General features: G+C 44.8%; 1 protein-coding gene across 5 annotated transcripts in view; it reads left to right on the forward strand.

The window, feature by feature from the left end:
- LOC130377423 (nucleosome-remodeling factor subunit BPTF-like) overlaps positions 1-24,412 on the forward strand; it is a 179,500-nt gene that overhangs the window by 128,831 nt on the left and 26,257 nt on the right. For 4 of the 5 annotated variants that reach the window (XM_056584552.1, XM_056584572.1, XM_056584579.1 and 1 more), the window contains 9 exons: positions 6,375-6,505; positions 18,429-18,546; positions 18,682-18,866; positions 20,251-20,494; positions 20,581-20,849; positions 21,531-21,686; positions 22,185-22,267; positions 23,122-23,347; positions 24,021-24,370. In XM_056584552.1, the coding sequence (XP_056440527.1) occupies positions 6,375-6,505; positions 18,429-18,546; positions 18,682-18,866; positions 20,251-20,494; positions 20,581-20,849; positions 21,531-21,686; positions 22,185-22,267; positions 23,122-23,347; positions 24,021-24,370 (1,762 nt within the window). The remainder of the gene's footprint in view (positions 1-6,374; positions 6,506-18,428; positions 18,547-18,681; positions 18,867-20,250; positions 20,495-20,580; positions 20,850-21,530; positions 21,687-22,184; positions 22,268-23,121; positions 23,348-24,020; positions 24,371-24,412) is intronic. The other variant, XM_056584561.1, reaches the window with a different exon arrangement.

Here is a 24,412-nt window from a genome sequence, read left to right on the forward strand (position 1 = left end):
CAAAGAATAAAAAATAATTCCTTATCTGTGGCTGAGAACCCCGGTCATAAACCAGTTTGTAGTTATCAGGAGCTATACTGCTTGGATGACGATTTTTCTTTTCTTTTCAATAAATTATCATATTTTATGTTGCCGTGTTTCATTTGTGGTATTTTGCATGCAGTGTTTGTAATAAAGCAGTTTAAAAGGACAGCGTTAGGTAACGCCGTTATTTTTTCAGTAACAGGGTAATTTAACTAATTACTGTTTCCGTCATTACAACACTGTTACCGTTACTGTACGTTGAATGCGGTGCGTTATTATGAATTTATTGAATAAACTGCGTAATCCAAACGCACCCCTGGCTCCAAACTAGCGATCGAAAAAAGCGTTGCTGTTTTACCGACCGGATACGGCAAGAGTCTTATCTATTGGTTAGCTCCACTGGTCTGGATACGTCACCCCTTGTATTCATCTGATTGTTCATAGTGTTATCCAATGTGTGTTATCCAGTGATATTTTCAAATGCATGCTTGGTGCCGCCCCTCTTGTTTGGCCAATTTCATTACTCATTGCCAGACCCTACAGCTTTCTAGATTTGGGTCTGGATTTCTAGGCTAAGCCTCCCTCAATTTACATCATAAAAATGACATAATGATGAACAGCGAGATAAGCGATTATGATTGGCTAAGGCAGTCATGTTTCATGGTAGCCAATCTGAGCCAGTGTTTTTATACACAAGCCAGGACACGTGCGCCACGCACACACCAAACAGATTAGATAAAGCAGCAGAAATGGCGAGTCCGGAGCAATCTGATGAAAAGTTGGCGTTTTCTGTAGTATTCGGCAGATGTTCCACAGCCTTTGCAACCAAGCAAATTAAATTCAGTTGGAAGTATATCAGGGCTTTGATGGGCAGTTCAACCATTTAACACATTAAGGCCAAGTGAAAACTGCTCAGAAAAATCCAAATTCTTTGACATATAGCAACTTTTTTGTACAGTAGCGCAAATAGTTACTTTCCTGTAAACTAGTTACTTTTATCATAGAGTAATTCAGTTACTAACTCAGTTACTTTTTGGAGCAAGTAGTGAGTAACTATAACAATTAAGTAACGTTCCCAACACTGCTTGCAGGGTAGTATATAGGTAAGGGATAATGCCCGACGAGGTGTCCATTATCAGGAATTAATGGACGACGTGGAGGCGTGAACCGTCCGACGCGAAGCGGAGGACGGTTGCCTCCGCGAAGTCCATTATCCCGCTTATACCACGGTCACTTACCAACGGTGACCAAATTAAGACCATTAATTTATATTTTCATGCGTTTTACAATCTGAATATAAAGTTTTCCACAAAACATACATTTGTTTCCCTGGTTACGCTTGAGGGTCCGACTAATACCCGGAACCACCATTACACGCCCGTTGGGTTCTCATGCAACGGAAACGTTGTTCACTCCTCCAGTAATTAGGACGGACCATAGCTACGACTTTAGAACGGGAGGTAGCGGGAGGTATTATAGTCCGCTGAGCTTTGTTTTGTTTCCCGTTGCTATGGTTACTACTATTTTAGAGACGATACGCCATGGATACGCCAGCTAGCGCATTAATTGAGAACGGTAAACAGACAATTTGACGGAACTACTTGTCCAGGTGTCCGTATATCAGGAGTTAATGCACACCCTGCATCCAATCAGAATCGAGTATTCCCGCAGACCGTGGTATAATACCAGTTGTTAGCACCCTGTTTTTAAATCACTGCACCCTTCCACTCCCTCCCAGTCAGTCGGTGCTTTTGGAAACACTCCTGTTGCTTCTGTGCGTCTGAACCCGACCACACATTGGACACAGTGGGGCTCTCTGAGGGCCACAGTAGAAGGACTGTTTCTCCAGTCTTTGAACCGCCCTGAAGGGAGGCATCCCTTGCTTGAGTCACTTCTCAACGTTCCCTCCTTTCCACTGCGCCGGGAGCTGGGCGCTGCTGTTTGAGAGCGTAGGACCTGGCTACACACCGCCCTTTGGGTTGGCTCCTGGAAAGCCTACTCCGATATTGCTGTTGTAAGGTTTTGGAATAATTCAGAGTATATTATTTATATGATTACTGCAAGCCTCTTACAGACTCTATACTGCCTTAGAGGATGCAAATAATGTAGTCCCTCAGGACGACGGACCTAGCTGACTGACCCTGCGTTCACACCAAAAGATGCATTTGCTGCCCGAATGCGTTTACGCCGAGGTTTTGCGGCGCGGCAAATCAAGTTTTGCGGCGCGGCAAATCAAGTTTTGCGGCACGGCAAAACAAGTTTTGCGGCGCGGCAAATCAAGTTTTGCGGCACGGCAAAACAAGTTTTGCGGCGCGGCGAATCAAGTTTTGCGGCGCAGCAAAAGTTTTGCGGCGCAGCAAAGGTTTTGACGCGCTGCAAACATTTTGCTGCGCCGCAGTTCTGCAGTGCGGGAAGTTTCGCGGTGCTTTTGAATTCATTCACAACCGACATTACGAGCATTGCATGTCTTTACCTGTTGTGGAAGAGGGAGTGACGTCGGAATGCCCGTCGTTTATGGGTTCATGAGACCATTCGGAGCCTGGAAGGCTGGTGCTGCCTGGCACCCAACTGGGTTTTGTTTGGGGTTGTTATGCTAGCCCTTTAGCATACTTATACATACACATACTACTATAGTTTAGTTTAACTGTAAACACAACTACACTACAGAATGCTGATTTGTGGGGTTTTTCGAGTTACTAAATAAATGTAACGGTAGTGAACTCTAGGTCACTCCAAGGGAGTAACACTGATTGGCTGTTACGGCATGTCACTCAGTGGCAACGCCTCCATGGCAACGCTGTTGAACGCTGATTGGCTGTCATCACGCGTTTGCTGCCGAAAAGTTGAAATATTTAAACTCGAGCAGCATTTGACGCGCCACAAAATACGTGAACGCGCCCGCCGCCCGTGCCCGGCAGTGGGAACGGGCATGCCGCGCTGCAAATCAGATTTTGACGCGCCGCAAATCAGATTTTGACGCGCCGCAAATCAAATTTTGCTGCCGGTTTTCTCGGCAGCAAATGCTGCGGCAGCAAAGCAGCAACGCGTCTCTACATTCACTTTGAATGGGATCGTGACGCGCGTCAACTTTTTGCATCTTTTGGTGTGAACGCAGAGTAAGACTCCACTGCTCTTTGAGGGGGTTCCATGTTGGTTAGATGCGTTCTACCCCGTATTTATGTATGAATTAATCAGTAGCATATGAAAACCAGTAGCGGTTCCTGGCCGAGCTCACCAGGGAGGCAAACACGAACGTGCATTCATGAATGTGCGCAGTGCACCCGCTCATGCATACACATGTCATTCAGTGGCCACGGTGTTGAACGTGATTGGCTGTCATCACGCGAAATTCGCGTCAAAGTTGAAATATTTCAACTCGAGCGAATTTGTCGCGGCACAAATCCTCGTGAACGCGCTCGCCTGTGCACGGCGAAAGTGTGGCGCGACAAATCAAAACACGAAAAAATTCGCCCGATACGCGTCTCTACGTTCACTTTGTATGGGATCTTGTCGCCCCGTCGCATTTGGTGTGAACGCACAAATCTTTCCCGACTGGGCAAAGCTGGCCAAAATCGCCAGTACAATCCCTGTGTCCAGTGTTCCTGCGGAACGAGGCTTTTCTCTCCAAAGCTAGATTAAAACATCTATCAGAAACCGCCTAGCTGAGGAAAAGGTGACGAGGCTGATGCGCATATCGAGCCTTGGGCTGGGGTTGAAAGACTTCAACTTTTCGCGAGCAGCGGAGCACTTCCATGCCATGAAGTTGCGCTGAAAGTAGACTGCATGAATTGCAATTATCGAATTAATTATTTTTTAACCGTTTACCATTTTTGCCGAGAATGGCTGTTATGTTTTTTTTGCCTAGGCTAATTTATTAAATGGCATTTATTGAAGCAACTTAGTTTGTTGGTTAAATGTGGACTTTTGGTGATTATTGAATTATTAGTGAATAACGTCCGGAAGATATTCCAAATGTCCGATATTCTGGAATAGTGTCGGACATTTGTCCGCCCAAGAAAAAGTCTAGCGTGAACGCTGGGTGAGAGACTTCCGAGTTGAAGGGGCTCCCGTCTTTCAGAGAGCAGTGAGGTGGAGATTTGAATGGGCCTGTGTGTTTGGTCAGCGTCACTGTTTGTTTTGGAAGGCCTGCAGGAAGTGAGGCGGGACAACAAGTTTACCCTGAAGTCTGCCTCCGCAGACGTGTAGGCCTCTATGGCCGATGCTGTTTGTGTTTATGTTGTCAAATCTTTACTACACCTCTGAATGAAGGAGCTGCCCAAACCGCTCTGCAGCCACGGGTGGGGGGGGGGGGGGGGGGGGGGGGGGGGGGGGGGGGGTGTGTGTGTGTGTGTGTGTGTGTGTGTGTGTGTGTGTGTGTGTGTGTGTGTGTGTGTGTGTGTGTGTGTGTGTTTGATGAGTGTTTGATGAGTGTTTGATGTATATTGGTGCAGGGCATGTTTTAAAAGGAAATCCTTGTTGTATGAGTAGCTACTTGACCGCAGCCCAGATACAGAGGAGTAGGGCTGGGGGAGAGAGAGAGTTATAGAGGAGTGGGGCTGGAGGAGGGAGTGAGATATAGAGTGGAGCAAATGTGCGTGCCGTTCATATCATTCTGTATCGGCATTAAAAAAAAACGTCTGCATGATGCATTGTGGCTTACTGTACAAATGTGCGAAAATGCACATAGCAGACTAGGAGAGAGATAAAGAGGGATATAGAGGAGTGGGGCTGGAGAAGAGGGATATAGAGGAGTGGGGCTGGAGGAGAGAGAGAGATATAGAGGAGTGGGGCTGGAGGAGGGAGTGAGATATAGAGTGGAGCAAATGTGCGTGCCGTTCATATCATTCTGTATCGGCATTAAAAAAAAACGTCTGCATGATGCATTGCGCCTTACTGTACAAATGTGCGAAAATGCACATAGCAGACTAGGGGTTGGAAAAATAATCGATTCTTCGATGCATCGCGATTCTCGCTAGAACGATTCTGTCTCGATGCAGATAAATTAATAACCAGAATTAAAAAAAATATAGGAAACTTTTCCTTTTTCTTTTTCTTTTTTTTTTTGCCTGCTGCAACATTCTGTTCGCCAGAGAGGGATAATTTTTGTAATTTTAAAATCATTGAATTTATCTTCAGTGTGTATTGGCCAATCTGATTTGTCTTGACACGATTGCGATTCAGCCTACGCATAGCATGCGTGCAAACTCACAGCCAGAAACAAGAACTCCTTCTAATTCAAGAGCAGCTTTTCCTTTAATGACATATAAAAGAAAGATTAGAAAGAAAATAAAACTGAAACCTATTTTTTGCATGCTTCCATATTGGGTTATAATGCAAGCTGCACTGATTATTGAATTGTTCATAGAAAGTCGTATTTGTGCCAAAAGCTTTCTCTCTTATGAAATATTAGATAAGTAAATTCATCTGTTGATGTCTTTAATGATCATCACAAAAGTAGGAAGTGATTAGCAAACTCTGAGTAGCAAACCCAGATGTATATATATATCTTTGAAAATCACGCATGGAAATGTACATAAAAAAATTGTTGCATTGATAATCGCTTCAGAATCTAATCGTTGACCTCATAATCGGAATCGAATCGTGAGATGCCAAGAGATTCCAACCCCTATAGCAGACGCACCAGTGTGTGGGAACACTGCTGCTGCTCACAGTTTGCCTTTGACCATTTTTGGGTCATCTTTTTAGAAAAATAATAGGAATGCTTGGGTATCACTCTTTTAGCATCTCGTCCTCCAAGTGTCCCACTCCTTCATCATCCCGTCCTCCAAGCGTCTCACTCCTTCAGCCCCCAGCCTCCCGGTGTCTCACTGCTTAAGCCCACCATCCTCCCAGTGTCTCAGTCATTAAGCCTGCCATCCTCCCAGTGTCTCACTCATTAAACCCACAGTCCTCCCAGTGTCTCACTCCTTCAGCCCCCAGTCCTCCCAGTGTCACCCTCCTGCAGCACCCCGTCCTTTCAGCCTCCCACTGTAACAGCCTTTCTGTGAGTAGCTGTACCGATACCAGTCGGCCCATTGCGAGCACTGCTCTCGTTCTCTCTGTGTGCATCCTTGGATGCCAGTATTCGGCAGCTCAGATTATTGTTTAGTTTGCACAATTTGTCATATTTGGCAATACTCGTAGGGCAGATTTCTTTGTGCATAGCGTTTTGATTTACATAAGAGGTTTTCATTCATCAATTTATTATTTTGGATCTGTTGCAATCCTACATCGCTACTGAGAATCATGCATTGCATTCTAGCCCCTCAAGGCCCACAACTGGACCATAGGACCCCTGTGTGTCCAGCCCCTGGTAACACCTTGTATTTTTCCCCCTCTCACCTGGCCAGGTATGATGCAGCAGAAGGTGCTGGGCATCATCCCATCCGGCACTGCGGGTGGAGCACAGACCTATACCACCTTCCAACCCCGCACGGCCACCCTCAACATTAGACCCAACACCCCGGGATCCCCTCAGCAGGTGAGAGACCCCCCCCCCCCAGCGTGTCAGTAGTCACGTTTCTATCTAAAAGGTGAAACAAATCTTTTGAAAGTTCGCAAAAAATAAATTCGAATTAGGTGGGTTTCCATCAAATGGTTGGAGCGGAAATCTACACACATTTCAGGGCTTGTCGTATCCTTTTGATAAAATGCTCTCTTAGGTCCTGATATATAGTGGAATTGCGTTGTTTTCCATCTAAAATAGCTGTAATGTTTTTTTCTTCTAATAATAATAATTTAAATCGAATATCTATATCTGTTAGCTTAAATGTAAAGGGCCGGATACAGTGAACTCTTTTTTCTTCCACAACCGTTTTTGAATTTAAATGTATCAAATCCTGCTACTACTCCCGGAAGGTTAGAGACACACTCGTCACGCGTAAGCTGCGAGGGGCTGAGCGGGAGATATTGGTAACTATGCAATATTAAATGAAACGGAACCCCCCTCTATAGGCCTATAACAACCATGGCGACCCAACATTACGTATTTTTGTGTGATACTGCAAGTAGACAAAGGCAGGAGCTGTTGACAAAAGTCCAGAAAAGATTTAAGACGCCAAGATCTGAGACTTTGCTGTTTAACGCAAGTAGAGTCTCTGATGAGGCTACTTTGCCTACAGCTCTTCTAACGGTGAGTAGGCTTGGAACGGAGTTTTGTGTTTGTGCGCAGTCAGTCAGCACCCGCCATGGTGTGTGTATATGTGCGTGTTTGCGCGCGCAGTCAATCAGCACCCGCCGTGGTGTGTGTGTGTGTGTGTCTGTGTGTGTGTGTGTGTCAGAGATGGAAATTAACTTTTTTGCCCACCAGCCACTGTGGCAGGTAGATTAAAAAATCTACCAGCCACTCATCTTTTCTACCAGCCCCTTTTTATTCGCTATATATATTTTTAATATATGCGTACATTTTAAACAATATAATAGTAACAATAGATAAGAAAAGTCTTTTTCATACACATAATTTTTTGATTTTTACTGTAAATAGGTGCTACCAACGAACTGAGTTGAAAATGTTACACTCTTACCGCATATGATAAACAATACACAGGTATCTGCCAAGTCCTGTTTATTTCAAAGGTGTTACAATGACATGTTTGAGGATAATTCATCAAGTATTTTCAATAAAAAACAAATTGACATATTAACAATAAAACAACATGCATGGCTTGGCTACACCATCATAAGTCAATAGGAACATTTGTTTTTTTATATTTACATGTGACTGCATACAAATGTGTCGACAGACATGGTAACTAACGTATGATAGTAACATAACTTAACACTAATATTCAAAAATAAACACTGCCTCAAAATGCTATTGGCTTAAGAAATACAAGTAGAGGCATATACTTGAACTTTATACCCTGAACTTTTAAACGTTGAAAACGTGCAAAAACATAATTATATATTTATGTGGCATTCAGTCCAATGCTGAAAGTAAATCTGTGGCATTCAGTAGGCCAATGCTGTGGTAAAGTGTGTAAAGTATGACAAAGAGTTTCGTTCTGTTCAATAAATAGAACTTTATCAATCCCCTATAGGAGAAATGTGTTATTGTTTATCCCTACAAAACAATAATGTTAAAAAAATAAATACAAAACACGACGTAACTGAGTAAGTCAAACCGTCCAATCTGAAGGCTCTACTTAAACACTCCCCCTACTCACTTCCACCAATGCAAATGGAACAGAACTGAGTAGGGGAGGGCGTAGCCTAACTAGTTGGTGAACGACCCAGAGAAACGCAACGCAAATTCAATGTGAACTTGTATGAGGCTTTAATTAAATCCCGGACGATTTTTGAAATTCCGCCACACATTTTTTAAAAGTGTCTCAAAAAGAGGGCATGTCCGGGCAAAAGCGGACGTCTGGTTACCCTACGTACGGGAAACCCATTTGATTCCTACCTGTAACACTGTTAAATAGCGGCCCAAATTGGTGGGCGCTATCCTGGTATTTTCTCTGCGTGAGAAATACGAAGTGTGGCGTGTGAGTGTGTGCATGGGTTGAATTGCGTGTGGCTCACGCCGAATGTGTGAGACTTGAGAGCCCTGCTACCGGTATATTATCCCACATGTTTACAGTCGCAGTTCAGCAAAAGAGGCGTAGAAGAAAAAGGGGACCGGTGTAGGTACCACATCGGCTCGGCTTCCAGATCGGCTCGGGGTCCGTCGTCTGCTGATTACGTCACACAATATGCTATCTACAGCAACCCCACTCGGACAAACTAAATTGCATTCTACTTTCACGATAGACAGACACCATTTCGCAAATCTTCAGTTATCTCGGTGTGTGTATATGTCTTATTTTCTTAGACTGTTAGACTATTTATAGATATAATATAATATATAATGTATAATAAATATATATATGACATATATATATATATTAATCTACACTTTTAAGCTATTTTTCACTCATCTGTGTGTGTGTATTTGTGCATATATTAGAGCTGTAGCGATGCGTCGATGACGTTGACGCGTCGACGTCAAAAATTCGTCGACGTCAAATTTCTCCGTCGGCGATTTTCGACGGAGAAATGGACGAAAGTCACAACAAAGGTAAATGTCCGCGCACGAAATCATCAAAGGTATGGAAATACTTCCAAGTTAAGTCCTAAACGGAAAGGTGTTGTGATTTGCACTCTTTGCCAAATGGAGTTGGCATATCACAAGAGCACGACAGCAATGTTGGAGCATCTCAAACGAGAAAGTATCTCGTGCGCATGAGATAGTATCTCATGAGCATGGGGAAATATCGTGCGCATATCGGTGTGTGTGTGTGTGTGTGTGTGTGTGTGTGTGTGTGTGTGTGTGTGTGTGTGTGTGTGTGTGTGTGTGTGTGTGTGTGTGTGTGTGTGTGTGTGTGTGTGTGTGTGTGTGTGTGTGTGTGTGTGTCGTCAGCGAGTAGGTGGACGAGCGAGGAGAGCGAGCGATAGCGTGCGTGTAAGTCTAGTGAAGTCATGAACGAGTCCGGTTGTGTGTAAGAATAAAGTACCCAGCTTGTCAAGAATCGGTGGCCGCTTCATTCCATCATATTCCGACCTATAAGCAGACTCACTGTCGGTCAAAGTGAAGGGTCATGCCCCCGAGAGAGCATCGGACCTGGAGGGAACGTATCACCTCTGCTATTCTCTTGCGCTCCGCCTCCTCCTGGAGGCGGAGCGCAAGAGAGTATACGCACACATTTTTTTCATGTCCATTTACGGGTTCCGTATTAAACAAAGTATATTATTAAGATTTTTTTGGTATTTATTTGAGATACATTATGGTTTTTATTAATCGAGCAACAGAAAAATAGATAATCGTCCAATCAGTCATTTGATTAGTCGACTAATCGATAAAATAATCGCCCGATTAATCGTTTGATAAATAATCGTTTACCCCCAGCCTTAGCATATATACACATATCCAACAGAAAAATCACAATTCTCATGTTTTTTGTACATTATTTGCCTAACATAAATAGGAGTCCACACTCGCGTAGTCAAAATGACAAGCAGTTTATTGCTTGTCACACAAACAATACACCAAACTGAAAATGAAGCTTCTCTTCGGAGGTAACCAAGGCCAACCAACAAACTAGATTTCAAAGGGAAGCTACCTAAACCCTATGCCAAAGTAAATAATAAAAAAGACCATCACTAAAACTAACATCCTAAACTAACATAAAACATGAGAAAACAAGTCAAAAGAAAAGGCAGCTCACTCCTACTGCTTCCAGGTACTAACAGTGACTATATACAAATGTGGAAAAAAGGTGACAATTTAAAGTGACTATGTACAACAAAAGTGACTAGTGAAACAAACTAAGGTAATACTTAACATGCATATTCAATCAAAACTAACAAAGTACATGTCAACCTTGGATGCAGAAACAACGATAGAAACATTAACACAAACATCTTAAGGACGTATAACTATAAATATATTTACAACAATAACAGTGTCATGAGATTTTGCAAAGTATTCTCAAAAGTACATTTGAAAGTCCAAACGTCCTCTGGGCACAAACGGGTGTCTGCTCCTCTCGACGTGCAGGGGCTGGAGGACAGGCAAGAGGGACATCTGCAACAAGCAAAGATGTGCAGATATAGTGTCAAGAAGTTAAGTTTGTAACTGACATGTCCATGGTAGTTGCTTCATTCACAATTAAAATGGCATAGGTTTTAAAGATTTGCAAAAACGATAAAGATAAAATTCAGTGTTCAATTTAAAAATAAAAATAAAATAAAAAAAATTAATGAAAATATTGTCATTACAGGGCACAGAGAGGAGATTGAGTGGGAAATGTAGTTTTTTTTTATGTGAGGTTTGAATACTTTTGACTGCACTGTATCTTATGGGTCCTTAAATCAGTTACATCACTCAATTAGTTTCAAGGGTCTTTTTGTAGACCTACATACATTTCAGTGACATCATTTAGTCTAGGATTTGTGTTTGTGTTAAACTTATGTTTACCTATTGCAATTGGCTGCAGAAGTGACTGCAGTATCCCGGATCTTCGGCTTGAGAACAGATTGCTTCTAGTACTCCCCTTTTTCCTGTCCCAACATATCCTGTAAAACTAAAAGGAAAGAAAAAAAACATACTGACAAGTGACCTCTACAGATGTGATCAATGCATAGTTATGACATCAATACTGTGTGTAATCACACAGATACCAACACTATCAAGTACTGTATAAGATGTATACCTGGTGTGCAGTTTTTATATAGTCGTCCACATCCTAGGCAGGTGTCAATGGTGTACATGGTCCAGAAAGCTTTTTTGTACGTTGCCGAAAACCTACTCCATGTAGCAACACCTGTGTAAAAAAATTGTGAGTCAAAAGAGCACATTTCCATAGAGATAATGAAAACACCACAGTCAAGATTGTCATGGCAGTCCTTTATTAAGGCATTACAGACTTGCTCCTGGTTACACACCACCAAGCGAAGTTTTCCCTGGAAGCTGTAATACAACTGCTCGTCTGATGCAGCAGGAAAATACAACATTCATTTAGTGTTTATTAGGGGTGTAAATCTCTGGTTTCATCACGATACGATATTATATAGATTCATTGGACAACGATACGATATTTGCAGATATCAAAAGTCTGCCGCGATACGATTTCGATTCAGGGGCATGCGATCGATATGAGACGACAGGGGCGTAGCCATCACTTCAAAAGTGAGGGGGACAAATTGTTCCGAGGTCTATTGAGTGATTTATCATCCTCTCGCATTCAGTTGCACCTCTCCTTAGTGGCTACATAACCACAAACAGCACAGCACCAGGGGACCGACTTTAGTTCTTTAAAATGATATACTTTCAAAATCTAAAGTTAAAATCTAAAGCTGCCAAACTCTGGTTGTGTTGACACAGAATGACCCTCGAGCATCTACAGGGTAAGTAGCCAGATAATTAAGTGCCAAATGACAACACTGAACACGAAAAGTTCTGTAAAACACCATTCCTGTTTCAAATTATCAGCCCCAAAATGGAATGGAAGTGACAAGGTAACAGGGTAATAAGCCACATAATTTAATTTAATGGCAAGAATTGACAAGTGAAGGTGACGACAATAAACATATTGACATGAAGATGTAGCTATTTTACATTTGCCGTCGTCATTTATGACAAGACATGTGTGCGAAATTAATCAAGAATAAGACCAGTGGCGCCTGGTGATCAAAAATGTTGGTGGGGCACAGTAATTGACAGGGGGTCTGGGGTTCCCCCCCCTAATTTTTTTTTAACTACATTCTGATGCATTTTGGGGATGGGCACTACCTATTTACCTACTATTCATTCCGATTAATAGCCTACATCGTGACTTGCAGGGCCTGGACAGGCTTACACTGCATATACAGACCTACTTTTTGGCCATTTCACCAGTCATTGCTATATAACCCATTGTTGTTATTCTGATATTGAGACAAATCATGATCACTGTCCTATACTATAGTGTCCATTTTTGGTGAGTCTCAATGTCTACTTCAAATGCAGTTAGAAATATGGGACAGTTGCTTCATTTTGTTTATATGCTACAGGCCGAAAGACTAAATTAATATGTAACTTACTTGCTCCACTGACTAAGACAAATGGTATGACCTATACCATGCTTTCTTTAAAACACAAATAAAGCAGTAGTCAAATAATATCTGGAAATAAATAATAAACAAAGTCTCTATGAAATTAAATATCAACTACATATTTAAACAGCCATGTCAGTATTTACCTTTTGAACTAAGGGAATCAAAGGCTACAGGCTCTCCTGATTAACTATATTACAAAATAATATTTTCAGTTCTAGATTTCTTTTAGACCCAAGTAGAAACAATAATATAATAAAAATGAAATAATGGTTATATTAACTAAAAAGTAATAAAGTTTCGATGTTGATTATCCTCTACAGTTAAATAACTGATGTTAATATTTGTGGCCCTTCTTTGGACCTTGGGTGACGTCTGGCCACATTTGTTATTCATTTATTAGACTAGATGTGTATTCGAACTTAGCATGGACTGCAAGGTGCATTCCATTTTCCATGAAGCAATACTGGGTGCCCCCAGACATGGTGTAATCACATGTCAGTCATGGTCTAGTCACAAATATGTGCAAAACATACTGTGAGCACAAGTTCTCACGGTTGTTGTGCTTACTTTAGAATAATATTAATAAAAAAGTATTTTGCAGTAAAACAACTCGTAAGAGTATAATTTATCCAAAAAGTTACTCAAGGAGATGTAACAGAGTAATTGTCACTAGTTATCACTCTGCACCTAGCAAGCGATTGAACATAGGTAACAGTTAAGAATTGTTAACTAGCTTAACTTGATATATTGACATCTATTAGTCAGTCATCATTTAGTTAAACAACATGCAACAGCATTACTCTTTACTTACACGGTTTGTTTGGAGAAAACAAGGTACAGTTTTTTGCCTCTTGGCTGCTGGTTTGCTGAACATGCTTGAAACGGATCTGAATCAACGTCTCTGTGATTGAAATACAACACGACAGCGGTGTTGGTGCCTGCTCATGGTGCGTTCTAAGGCGGCTCGGAAAAAGATGTTTCCTAGTGTAAAAAATAAATATAATGGCTGTAAAAAAGTGCGGGGGAGAGAGGGCACTTATGCGGGAAGTGCGGGGGACATGTCCCCCGCGTAGCCCGCGTCCGCTACGCCCATGTGAGACGATATCATATGCCCATTTAACACAACCTCTTACATTCGCATCAACTCACATCAACTTTATTATAATTTCATTTTATTTCTTTGCTCTTCCGGATATTTAAAACAAAAACAATCCATTTTAATTACAAATAATAAAGTGCCACATAATTGCATAAGGTTTTTTATGGCTTAAATTAAAGACCCTGTAATGATCTTTCATTTTGAACATAGACCAGTGGTTTTCAAACTGTGGGGCGCGCCCCCCCTGGGGGGCGCCAGAGTTCTTCAGAGGGGGCGCGACGTGAGAAAAAAATAAACCCCAAAAAAAAAAACTGAAAGTCGATGATTCAAATCATCAGTCGTACTTCAATTGTAGAAGTAACATAACTAAATCAATTTTCAACCGTTTATCTTCGTGCAAACCATTTAACAAATCTACACACTTGTATCTTCAATAATATCTAAACAGAATTTCGATATCATTTAGAATTTCTTCAGAATCACAGTTTTAGTTTCATAACGCTTCGTTTTCAGCTGTTTTCATTGAAGACGTCTGGCCATTCTGATACACCTACTTCTAGACATCGTAACTCATTCCTTTTTCAACCATTGTTCAAACCATTAAACAAATCTACACACTTGTATCTTCCATACTATCGAAACGGAATTTTGATTCCGTTTCGATATACTTTTTTCAGAATCACAGTTTTAGTTTCAAACCGGCATCGTTTTCAGTTGCTTATAATAATTTAGGTCACCATAGCAACGGCGGTAAACAAACCCCGCCGAATAGTCGAATCTCTGGACTGAAAAGGCAGATCTGATTCGACTCAGAAAATTCAGAGTCGGGGACACCCCTAGAAAATAATATTGCTGGCTAACTTTAGCAAAATGGATCGGTTTTTAGTATCTAAAGCTACAGTGAGTAAGGAGACAGAGTCTGGGGCAAGCAAAAAAAGAAGAAAGTATGACCATGAATATTTAAACTTGGGATTTTCATGGACTGGATCTGAAGATGCTCCACTGCCACTGTGTGTGGTTTGCAAAGAGGTGCTAGCTAATGACGGTATGAGACCATGTCGACTCCGGCGTCATATTGAGACCAAGCACCCAAGTCTGGTGACCAAGCCCCGGGAGTTTTTTGATAGGAAGCCAAATGAACTGCGGTCACAGAAGAAAGTAATCCAGGGGGGGGGGGGCTCAGCTGAAATTTCTTCTCTGAGGGGGGGCTCACTCTCTCACACTTTGAAAACCCCTGACATAGACCATTCCCAACCTATCTGTGTGGATAGTTTTCTTCTAAAAACAAAACATCCCTCGGAATCATCTTGGCAGTTAAGATAAGCCGTCCGTGTTGCCAGATTGGGCACCTTTTTCAGCCCGATTTGGCTACTTTTAATCACATTAGGCTGGAAAAACGGGACATATGCCCAATGGCAACACAAACCGAAACTAGACATACTCGCGCTCACGCATGTGCTCGCTGTTGCCTCGTTTAACCGGTGAACGGATACGAGCGGCTTGGCGCTTTCCGCAGAAATAGTTTCACAAACACCCGCGAAAGGAGATGTATAATAATAAAAGCGTGTAATACAGCGATATGCATCGATGTTTGGGTGTTGCATCGATGCAGTTTGATCGTTTGCCAATCAATCGATGTATCGTTAAACCCCTAGTGTTTATGTATGTATAATAACTGGGAAGGTTATAATATGACTAAAAGCAGCACCAGAAAGTCCAAAAGGCCTTGAAATGTTTCAAATATGGATTGAATAGAACAGCTAATATTACTAATAGTACTTGGAAGGAAAAAAGTAAAGAAGAGGGCTATGATAAGACACCTCAGACAATACGCAACAGACAATATTTTCTATGACGTTCAAATCTAGGCTAAAAACCTACTTATTTAGGATGGCTTTTAATACCAAGTAGTATGATAATACTTTTATTTACTTACATGCTACATTTATTTTGAAGTAATGTTGGAAGGTAAAGTAAAGTTAATTCACACTGTGTGACTTGCCTTTTATTGTGTATCTTATTGATGCCTTGATTGCCTTCCGAATCGCTGCCTTTCTGCTCTCTGGTTTGGGGCTAGTGTTGGTCAAGGTGTGGTAAACATTATTTTGTAGGAAATGCTTAATTTCTTCATAAAAGCTCTCCATAGCTGCTGCCATCTCCGGAAAAAAAACTCTCCGACGTACAGTATCTAGATACATGGTTGCTATGACTACAGGCAGAGCTACAGCATAAAACCAATCAACCGTCCGACGTACAGCCAATCACAATGTACGCCCATTCAAGCTTACAGCCAATGATATTGTGTGACGGAATCAGCAAACGACGGACCCCGAGCCGATCTGGAAGCCGAGCCGATGTGGTACTGAGACCGGATGTTGACAGTAATGGTTGTGGAACTGTGCAGCGCCGTATGACGAATGTATTAAATATGCAAATTTGATCTGACCTGACTGGAAAGTGTTACCCGACACAGTGGCGGGTGAAGTGACACAATTCACCCGCCACCATACAAATCCACCCGCAAACTGCCTGTGGCGGGTGTTAATTTCCATCCCTGGTGTGTGTGTGTGTGTGTGTGTGTGCAGTAAGCCAGCACCCACCGTGGAGTGTGTGTGTGTGAAGTGAAGTGTTTTAATAATGGTTGGCTGCTTTTTTAGGCGCACACTACTGCCCATAATTCCTTTCTATACTGCGGCTTGGCACGCCCGGCGATTTCACTGTCTTATCTCAAGTTTCCTGTGTAAAACCGAGGGGGTCAAATCCCCCGTTCGTCACGGCGCAGGCTTTCTTGGTTCACTGGAGAAGGCGGGGCTGCGCACGGAGTCTAGACCTCTTTAGAATAATTTGCATATTCCTGCATTGAAGACTTCCGCATGCAAGCATGAGTCCCCCCCCCCCCCCCCCCCCCCTAGGGTCCGGGAGGGCAAATTGGGGTGCTAGCTCAAGCAGGCAATTTACCTCGGGCAGTGTAAACGCGCGGACCTTGCAGCAAAAAGGCGTGGATAAGACGGCACACTGCCAAATATGCAGGAAAGGAGGGGCGCCTTTTAGCGTGGACTTTGCATACTATGAGACCCTTTCTATGGACACTTTTACCTAGAACCAGGCTGACAACTGCACCACTTTTTCACTTTATCTTCATATTTAGGGTTAGGACTAAGTTATTGGGGGACGAGATCAGCAAATAAATTCATTCAAATACCAACGGGATGTCCCCCGCTCGGCTACATTATGAATTAACTTGTATATATTTTTTAATAATAGCAATTTTTTAGCAATAATCACAATCGAGTTTGCTGTTTATAACGTGATCAGGCATGACATTTACGTGATTAGGGCATACACTTGTTTATATGTATGTCTTTTAAGAGTTATCTAGTGCTTGGTAGGCATATGACTAAGGCCCCGTCCACACGAAGCCGATTTCATGGCGAAACCGCAAAGGTCTTGTACGGTTCGGCCTTCCGTCCACACGAAGCCGGCGAATGCGCTGACCGAAACCGCAAACTTCTGAAACCACCCTCGGAGGTGGTTTCAATTCTACCCGGTTTCGTTTTGGATTCGTGTGGACGCCTGAAACTGACTGAAACCGCAAACCATGACGTCATCGCCCCCCCCCCCTTCGATCCTCTAGCCAATGACTGTTAAGCCCGCGGAGTCTCACCCTTTATGCGCATGCTCGCCTCTTTTCTTATTTATTTTCCTTCTGGATTTCTGTAGCAGAAGCAGCGCCCCTTATGGGCCTGGCTTGTGTACTACAGCGTTTCTACAGGTCTACCCGGTTTCGCTTGGCTTCGTCTTTACGGAGATACTTCGAAACCGGATAGATCGAAACCGTAACGGTTTCGCCCGTTTCGGCTTCGTGTGGACGGGGCCTAAGCCAGCTGTCGGGCCTGTCGCAGTTCCAGATGCACTTTCATTAATCAATTCCTTAAACTAGCCTTTGATAATGTTCTGGCCCGCCACCTACTGGCTGGAAAAGAAATTAGCCCATAGCCAAACTTAGTTGCGGACCCCTGCTCTAGGTTCTATAGCATATAACCACGTTGTCTGATTACAGTTTATTCATTTTTCACATTTACCAGCTCTCGTTTTGAAGACAAAACGGACAATTTGACTTGAATTACTTGGCAGGTGTCCATATATCAGGGATTAATTGACACGGTATAATTAAGGGATATACATAGACATCCTATATCATATATATATGATATAGGATGTCTGTGTATACAAACGCTTAAAAAAAAAATATATATATATATATATATTGACGCTACAAGTTGATGTCGGCAGGATTATGCGGAAATCGAAAAGACGTTGTCAGTCCTGTCTGTTCAATGTTCGCTACGCCACAGCTGTTTCGAAAAGTGTGTATCCATATCCAATTTTGCGCATTTACTCTCTTTTGCATAAGTCAAAAACCACCTCAAGCGAGCGGAAAAACTTCTTTGCAAATTACAGGATTTGAATGTGTATTTTGGTGTTTCCATCACCGTCTACTGATTCGATACTTAAATCGCATAAAAGCCTGACCACATCTTTAACCATTGGTTAGTTCTCACCCTACCTACCGGTTTGATGTGGCCTATTGAAGAACTGCTGGGATAAACTCTGAGCTTATTGGGGACGGTTCTGGCAAAGTTGTGTCCCGCATCTGTTTTGGATTTGGTAGTGGAAACTTAGTTTGCGCTTATGACAAATGGTTAATACTCTGATTAAATGGTCATAGCAGATGCTGCCTGCTGGAGGTCAGATCCGGCCAGGAATGACGGTGATCAGAACACCCGTCCAGCAGGCGGGAGCTCTCGGCAAGACCATCCTGCGAACCCCCCTTGTGGTTCAGCAAGGTAACCTCTCCCTCCTGTCCACCTGACTGCTCATTGTTCCTATGTCTATGCAGTGGGCGTATGGTTATCTGCTAGCAGTTTCTATACCAGTTTATCTTAAGGTCCTGCCAGTGACCCCAACGCCCCTCTCCCTAGGTCATAGCGGGCAGCAGGTTGTAACCCAGATCATCCGTGGCCAGGCTGTCACCACAACAGTAGCCAGCCCCGCACCCACAGGCCAACGGCTAGCCGGCCCCCTGGGGCTCGGGCAGACCGCCATCCCGCGACCTCAACAGGGCCAGTTCAAACTGACCCTCACCCAGCTGTCCCAGCTAACCCAGGTTTGTGTCCTCCTTAATTAACCCAGGATAGTGTTCTTCTTAACTAACCCAGGACAGTGTTCTCCTTAAAGGGGTAGTTCGGAATTTTGGACATAGGGCCTGATTCCCAAGTGAGCATTGGTATTCTTTATCATTGGAGACAGTTTTCAACACATTTCATTCAGTCCTTCTAGTTGCAGAGTTCGCTCGTGCTAGGCTAGCGCACGGCAACGGGCAATGCTAGCCTGCTATTAAAAACAGTCTTACCCACTCCACAGTACACCCGAGGTAAATTAATTATAACGCCAGACTATAGATTTTAATGTCTGTGTTGATAGAATAATGTTAGAAATAAAACTAACCTTGCATCGCATGAATCATCGAGGGACTACTTGCTCAGCAGAAGCGGAATTTTACTATGCACCGGTTAGTTTTGTAACCGAATCACGACAGAAGAACGTAAACAGAGAAGCGTGGGACAGAAGCGCAATTGAACGACTAGGCAACATGGTGGTTCAGTGTGCTTTTAGAAATTGTAGAAATATACGCTACAGAGGGGCACCACAAAATTTCCACCAATTTCCAGTGCGAGATCCAGAAAGGACTCAACTGTGGCTTGTTGCTGCTGGCTTGGACATCAAAACACCGGCTCGTACATGTACTGTTCGTTGAATACAACAAATTCCTCATAATCGTCTTCAAAAGCAGATGCATCGCTAAGTCCTCCAAACGTGGCCATATCTTGTTAATTGAATACGCTTATAGAATTCCTTCGTTCACTGTACTCTGCGTTTGTAGCAATGACAGCGGCAGGTAAACAAACTAGAGCTGGTAACCTAGTTAGTCCGCCGCTGCCGTAGCGTACTACCAGGAATATAACACTGCTGCTGTGACCCAGCAATTCAATCAAAATGCAATGCAATGCAAGGTTGGTTTTATTTCTAACATTATTCTATAAACAGACATTTAAATTTATAGTCTGTCGTTATAATTGATTTACCTCGGGTGTACTGTGGAGTGGGTAACACTGTTTTTATTAGCAGGCTAGCATTGCCCGTTGACGTGCGCTAGCCTAGCACGAGCGAACTCTGTAACTAGAAGGACTGAATGAAATGTGTTGAAAACTGTCTCCAATGATAAAGAATACCAATGCTCACTTGGGAATCAGGCCCTATGTCCAAAATTCCGAGCTACCCCTTTAACTAACCCAGCATAATGTTCTCATTAACTAACCCAGGATAGTGTCTCTGAACTAACCCATGGTAGTGTCTCTGAACTAACCCAGCATAATGTCTCTGAACTGACCCAGGAAAGTGTCTCTGAACTAACCCAGGATAGTGGTCTCCTTAGCTAACCCAGGAAAGTATTGTCTCTGAGCAAGTCATTTCCATGCTCTCCTCTCCAGAAGCAGCAGGGGGTGGCGGGGGCAGAGCGTCCAGCGGTGGGGGGCATGTCCGCGGGCGTGGCCCAGCAGGGCCTGACGGTGATGGTGCAGGGCCAGGGCCAGACGGCGGGCCAGCTGCAGCTCATCCCCCAGGGGGTGACTGTGATCCCCGGGCCAGGTCAGCAGCTCATGCAGGCGGCCCTGCCCAACGGACAATTCCAGCGCTTCCTATTCACCCCGGTTGCATCCGCAGCCACGCCCACAGGTAGGAGGGATGGCGGGGATTTTTTGGGTCATGACAGGGACAACCATTTGTGTTTTCTTCGCTGAGGACTCTCTTCCCCTTATCAGCTACGGTAGTCTCAGGCCTGCTCCAGACCTCCACCAAGGCCCCAGCCCAGCCCGCTCAGCAGGCGGCCGCCCCCGTGCAGGCGGGGGCAACGCCCCAGGCCGCGCCTGGCACCCCCCCTCTGGTCACGCCACAGGGACAGCTGCCCCCCCAGACCCAGGCCCACATGCCCATCCAGTCCCCCACGCCCCTCCAGGTGAAGGCGCAGGCGGGCCGAGCCCCTCTGCAGCCGCCCCCCCAGGTGGTGGGTGTGCCCGGGCTGCAGCCCCAGGTATGCCCCTCCCACAGCCTCAAGTGTTGTGTTACCTTGTTGTATAAAACTGCACCTGCTTGGTGACCTTGCATCACCCAGCAGTGTTTGAGTCTTGGAATCAGTAGTGAGGCCTCAGAGAGAATAAGGGTGAAGGGTTGGACATTAAACATGGAGGGAAACGGAATCGCCACTTGACAAAGACAGATTGGCAAATACACTATTTGCCTTTTATTCTCATAAATTATTAGATGTGTTGCTTTCCTCCTGTACTAGCCCATGCCACAGATTAGAATATAATTTTAGAACATCAAATATGATTTTCCCCCCCACCTTGAATAGTTGGTTTTGGTTTGGTTGATGCTTCTCGAGTGTCTGAAAGCCCTCATAACATCTGTTAGCCCACAACGGTGACAGAATTCCAGTGGTTTTACATGGGCTTTACATTACATGGGTTTCCCACACAGCATGAAGCACCTTCAACCTGGCCCTTTGGCTGAAACACAGCACGCTTCAAAACACCAAACCACCCTAATTAGTGGGCAACCCTTCCCAACAGCTAGTTGTTGGTTTGGTGACCTACCTGTATAGACTGTGTGTGTGTGTGTGTGTGTGTGTGTGTGTGTGTGTGTGTGTGTGTGTGTGTGTGTGTGTGTTTGTGTGTGTCTGTGTGTCTGTGTGTCTGTGTGTCTGTGTGTCTAGGTGGGCAACGTGGTGACCATCCAGACGGCCTCGGTGCAGGAGCAGCTCCAGAGGATTCAGCAGCTCAGGGAGCAACAGCAGCAGAAGAAGAAGCAGGCGGCCGAGGCCAAGCGGGAGCAGACCCCCCACACCGCCGGACACCTGCTGCAGAAACAGGTGCTGGGAGCAGGGGTGGTCTTGGGCCGGTCTAGTATTGTCCAGGGGGGTCTGGGTTGTCCGGTCTAGTGTTGTCTAGGGGGTACTGGGGCCGGTCTAGTGTTGTCCAGGGGGGTCTGGGTAGCCTGGTCTAGTGTTGTCCAGGGGGATCTGGGGCCGGTCTAGTATTGTCCAGGGGGGTCTGGGTTCCCTAGTCTAGTGTTGTCTAGGGGGGTCTGGGGCCGGTCTAGTGTTGTCCAAGGGGGTCTGGGTACCCTAGTCTAGTGTTGTCCAGGGGGATCTGGGTAGCCTGGTTTAGTGTTGTCCAGGGGGATCTGGGTAGCCTGGTTTAGTGTTGTCCAGGTGGGTCTGGGTAGTCTAGTGTTGTCCAGGTGGGTCTGGGTAGTCTAGTGTTGTCCAGGGGGGTCTGGGTCTAGTGTTGTTGAGGGGGGTCTGGGTGGGCCGGTCTATTCCACTCCTTCACAATTATCCATGATGGTGTGTGTATGTGTGTTTTAGGTGGTGATGAAGCAGAATGCCGTCATCGAACATTTGAAGCAAAAGAAGACCATGACACCTGCTGAGAGGGAGGAAAACCAGAGGTCAACACACACAATCACACACCAGCACATACGGAAAACGCACATGCGAGCATACACACGGAAATTAGCAAAAGTGTGTGCATGCGTGCGTACGTGCGTGTGCGTGCACTTACAGACACAAGTCAGCGGTGTGTTTATGACTGTGACCCCGCTGGTCCCTGTGACCCTGGCGTGACCACGACTTGGCTCTGGAGTTGAGTGTCTGAGCTGAGGCCGTTTACAGTCAGATCAAGCTGCACTGAAAACACCATACGCACACCACACACGCACATTACATCACGCATGCACATTACATCCCAAACAGCTCCATGCAGATTCACACATTTCCAGACCAGATGGACAGACTAAATCAATAGAGCAAGTAAGTTCTCTGCCCTTGTACATCTGACATCTTGGTTGTACATTTAATTTGCAGTTGGATTTCACGCGTCTACTGCGGTATCCTAACTTTAGTGTGTGTGTGTGTGTGTGTGTGTGTGTGTGTGTGTGTGTGTGTGTGTGTGTGTGTGTGTGTGTGTGTGTGTGTGTGTGTGTGTGTGTGTGTGCGCGTGCGCGCGCGCTCACATGTGCTTATCTTCCTATCAAAAACCCTCTTTTGATTGCTACTTGGAGTCAACATTTTCTCACAAAGTGTCTTGGGGAGACAGACCAGCGCCCAGCGAGACATGCCAGGAATTGGCTGGTTCCTGCTGATGGTGGGGGAACACATCTCGGCCCCCTGGCTGAAGGAGATGAGAGGAGGAAGAGGAACTCCTTCTGAGCCTCAGCAGTCCGTCTAAACCCCATTACGGTAAAACGGGTCGGACTAGGATCATCACCCCCTCACGTGTGCTGTGATGTTGTCTGTTGTGCAGGATGATCACGTGCAACCAGGTAATGAAGTACATCCTGGACCGCATCGACCGCGACGAGAAGCAGACTGCCAAGAGGCGCCGGAAGGAGGAGGTGGTGGAGCAGAAGAGGAGGAACGCCAATGCCAGCAAGCTGTCCTCACTGTTGTACCGCCACAAGGAGAGCCTCAAGACGGAGATCCTGAAAAAGAGGGCGCTGCTGGACAAGGAGTTGCAGCTGCAGGCCCAGGTACAGCAGAATGTTGCTGCTTCCATCCCCGGGCACTACTTGCCCTGAGCCCGACTGGGTTCTCCCTTGAAAGTGAGGTTCTGATGTGGAGCTCTGTGGAGCCACAGGTTCAGAGTGCTGAAGGCCCTTCATTCGTCACCACTTCATTAGTCACCCTCGGCCTCTTGCTGAAGATTGATTCGTCCATCCATTAGTCGGGCGCGGAACCTTGAGCAAATCTAATCCCATCTAAATCACATACACAATGTCTGCTCAATGCTTCAGAAATGTAATTGGTTTATTCATTGGTTCACGGATATTTATAAAATAAAGCACATTCGAGTCCCCCATGTTTACTCTGGTGAGTAATCATGGGCTTCTTTTCATTTTTATTTGAAGCAATCAATGATCTTAAAAGAAATTATGTTAGATTGACTAAAAATAATGAGTTGCGGCCTTGCCACACAGATAAATTATATTATGCTATTTATTGATCCTATTTGGAACAACAGTAGGAATAAACACAGAAACTGATCTATACATATGATATTAAGAACAGGAAGAATGTAATGTAAGAAAGAAAGCCTCTCTGAGGCTGAAAGCTTCAGAGAGAGCCGCTGGTTACCTGCCTCTCTGAGGCTGAGCTTTCAGCCTCAGAGAGCTGCACAGTGTTGACCTCCCTCCCCGCCTGTAGGAGGAGCTGAAGAGGGACCTGCTGCGGATGCGGCGGGAGAAGGAGAGAGCCCAGGCCGCCGCCCACAACACCCCACACCACCAACACGCCCCCTTCGGCAAGGGACACGCCCCCCCCGCCCAGCACCACCATCATCATCAACAGCAGCACCACCCTGCCTCCGCCTCTCCGCTCAGGGCCGGCCCAGTCCCCGTCCACAAGAGGAAGAGGGAGGGCCCCGCAGGGCTGGGGGCTGCTACGGCCAGCGCCAAGGGAAAGAGGAAGAAGATGATATCCACCACAAGCTCCAAGGAGAACCGCAAGGACATCAAGCTGTACTGCGTCTGCAAGACGCCCTACGACGAGTCCAAGTGAGCAGCTCTTTACAACACTGGAAAAGCAGGTTTACTCCT

This window comes from Gadus chalcogrammus, chromosome 3 (assembly GCF_026213295.1).
Source record: "Gadus chalcogrammus isolate NIFS_2021 chromosome 3, NIFS_Gcha_1.0, whole genome shotgun sequence".
Taxonomy (NCBI): domain Eukaryota; kingdom Metazoa; phylum Chordata; class Actinopteri; order Gadiformes; family Gadidae; genus Gadus; species Gadus chalcogrammus.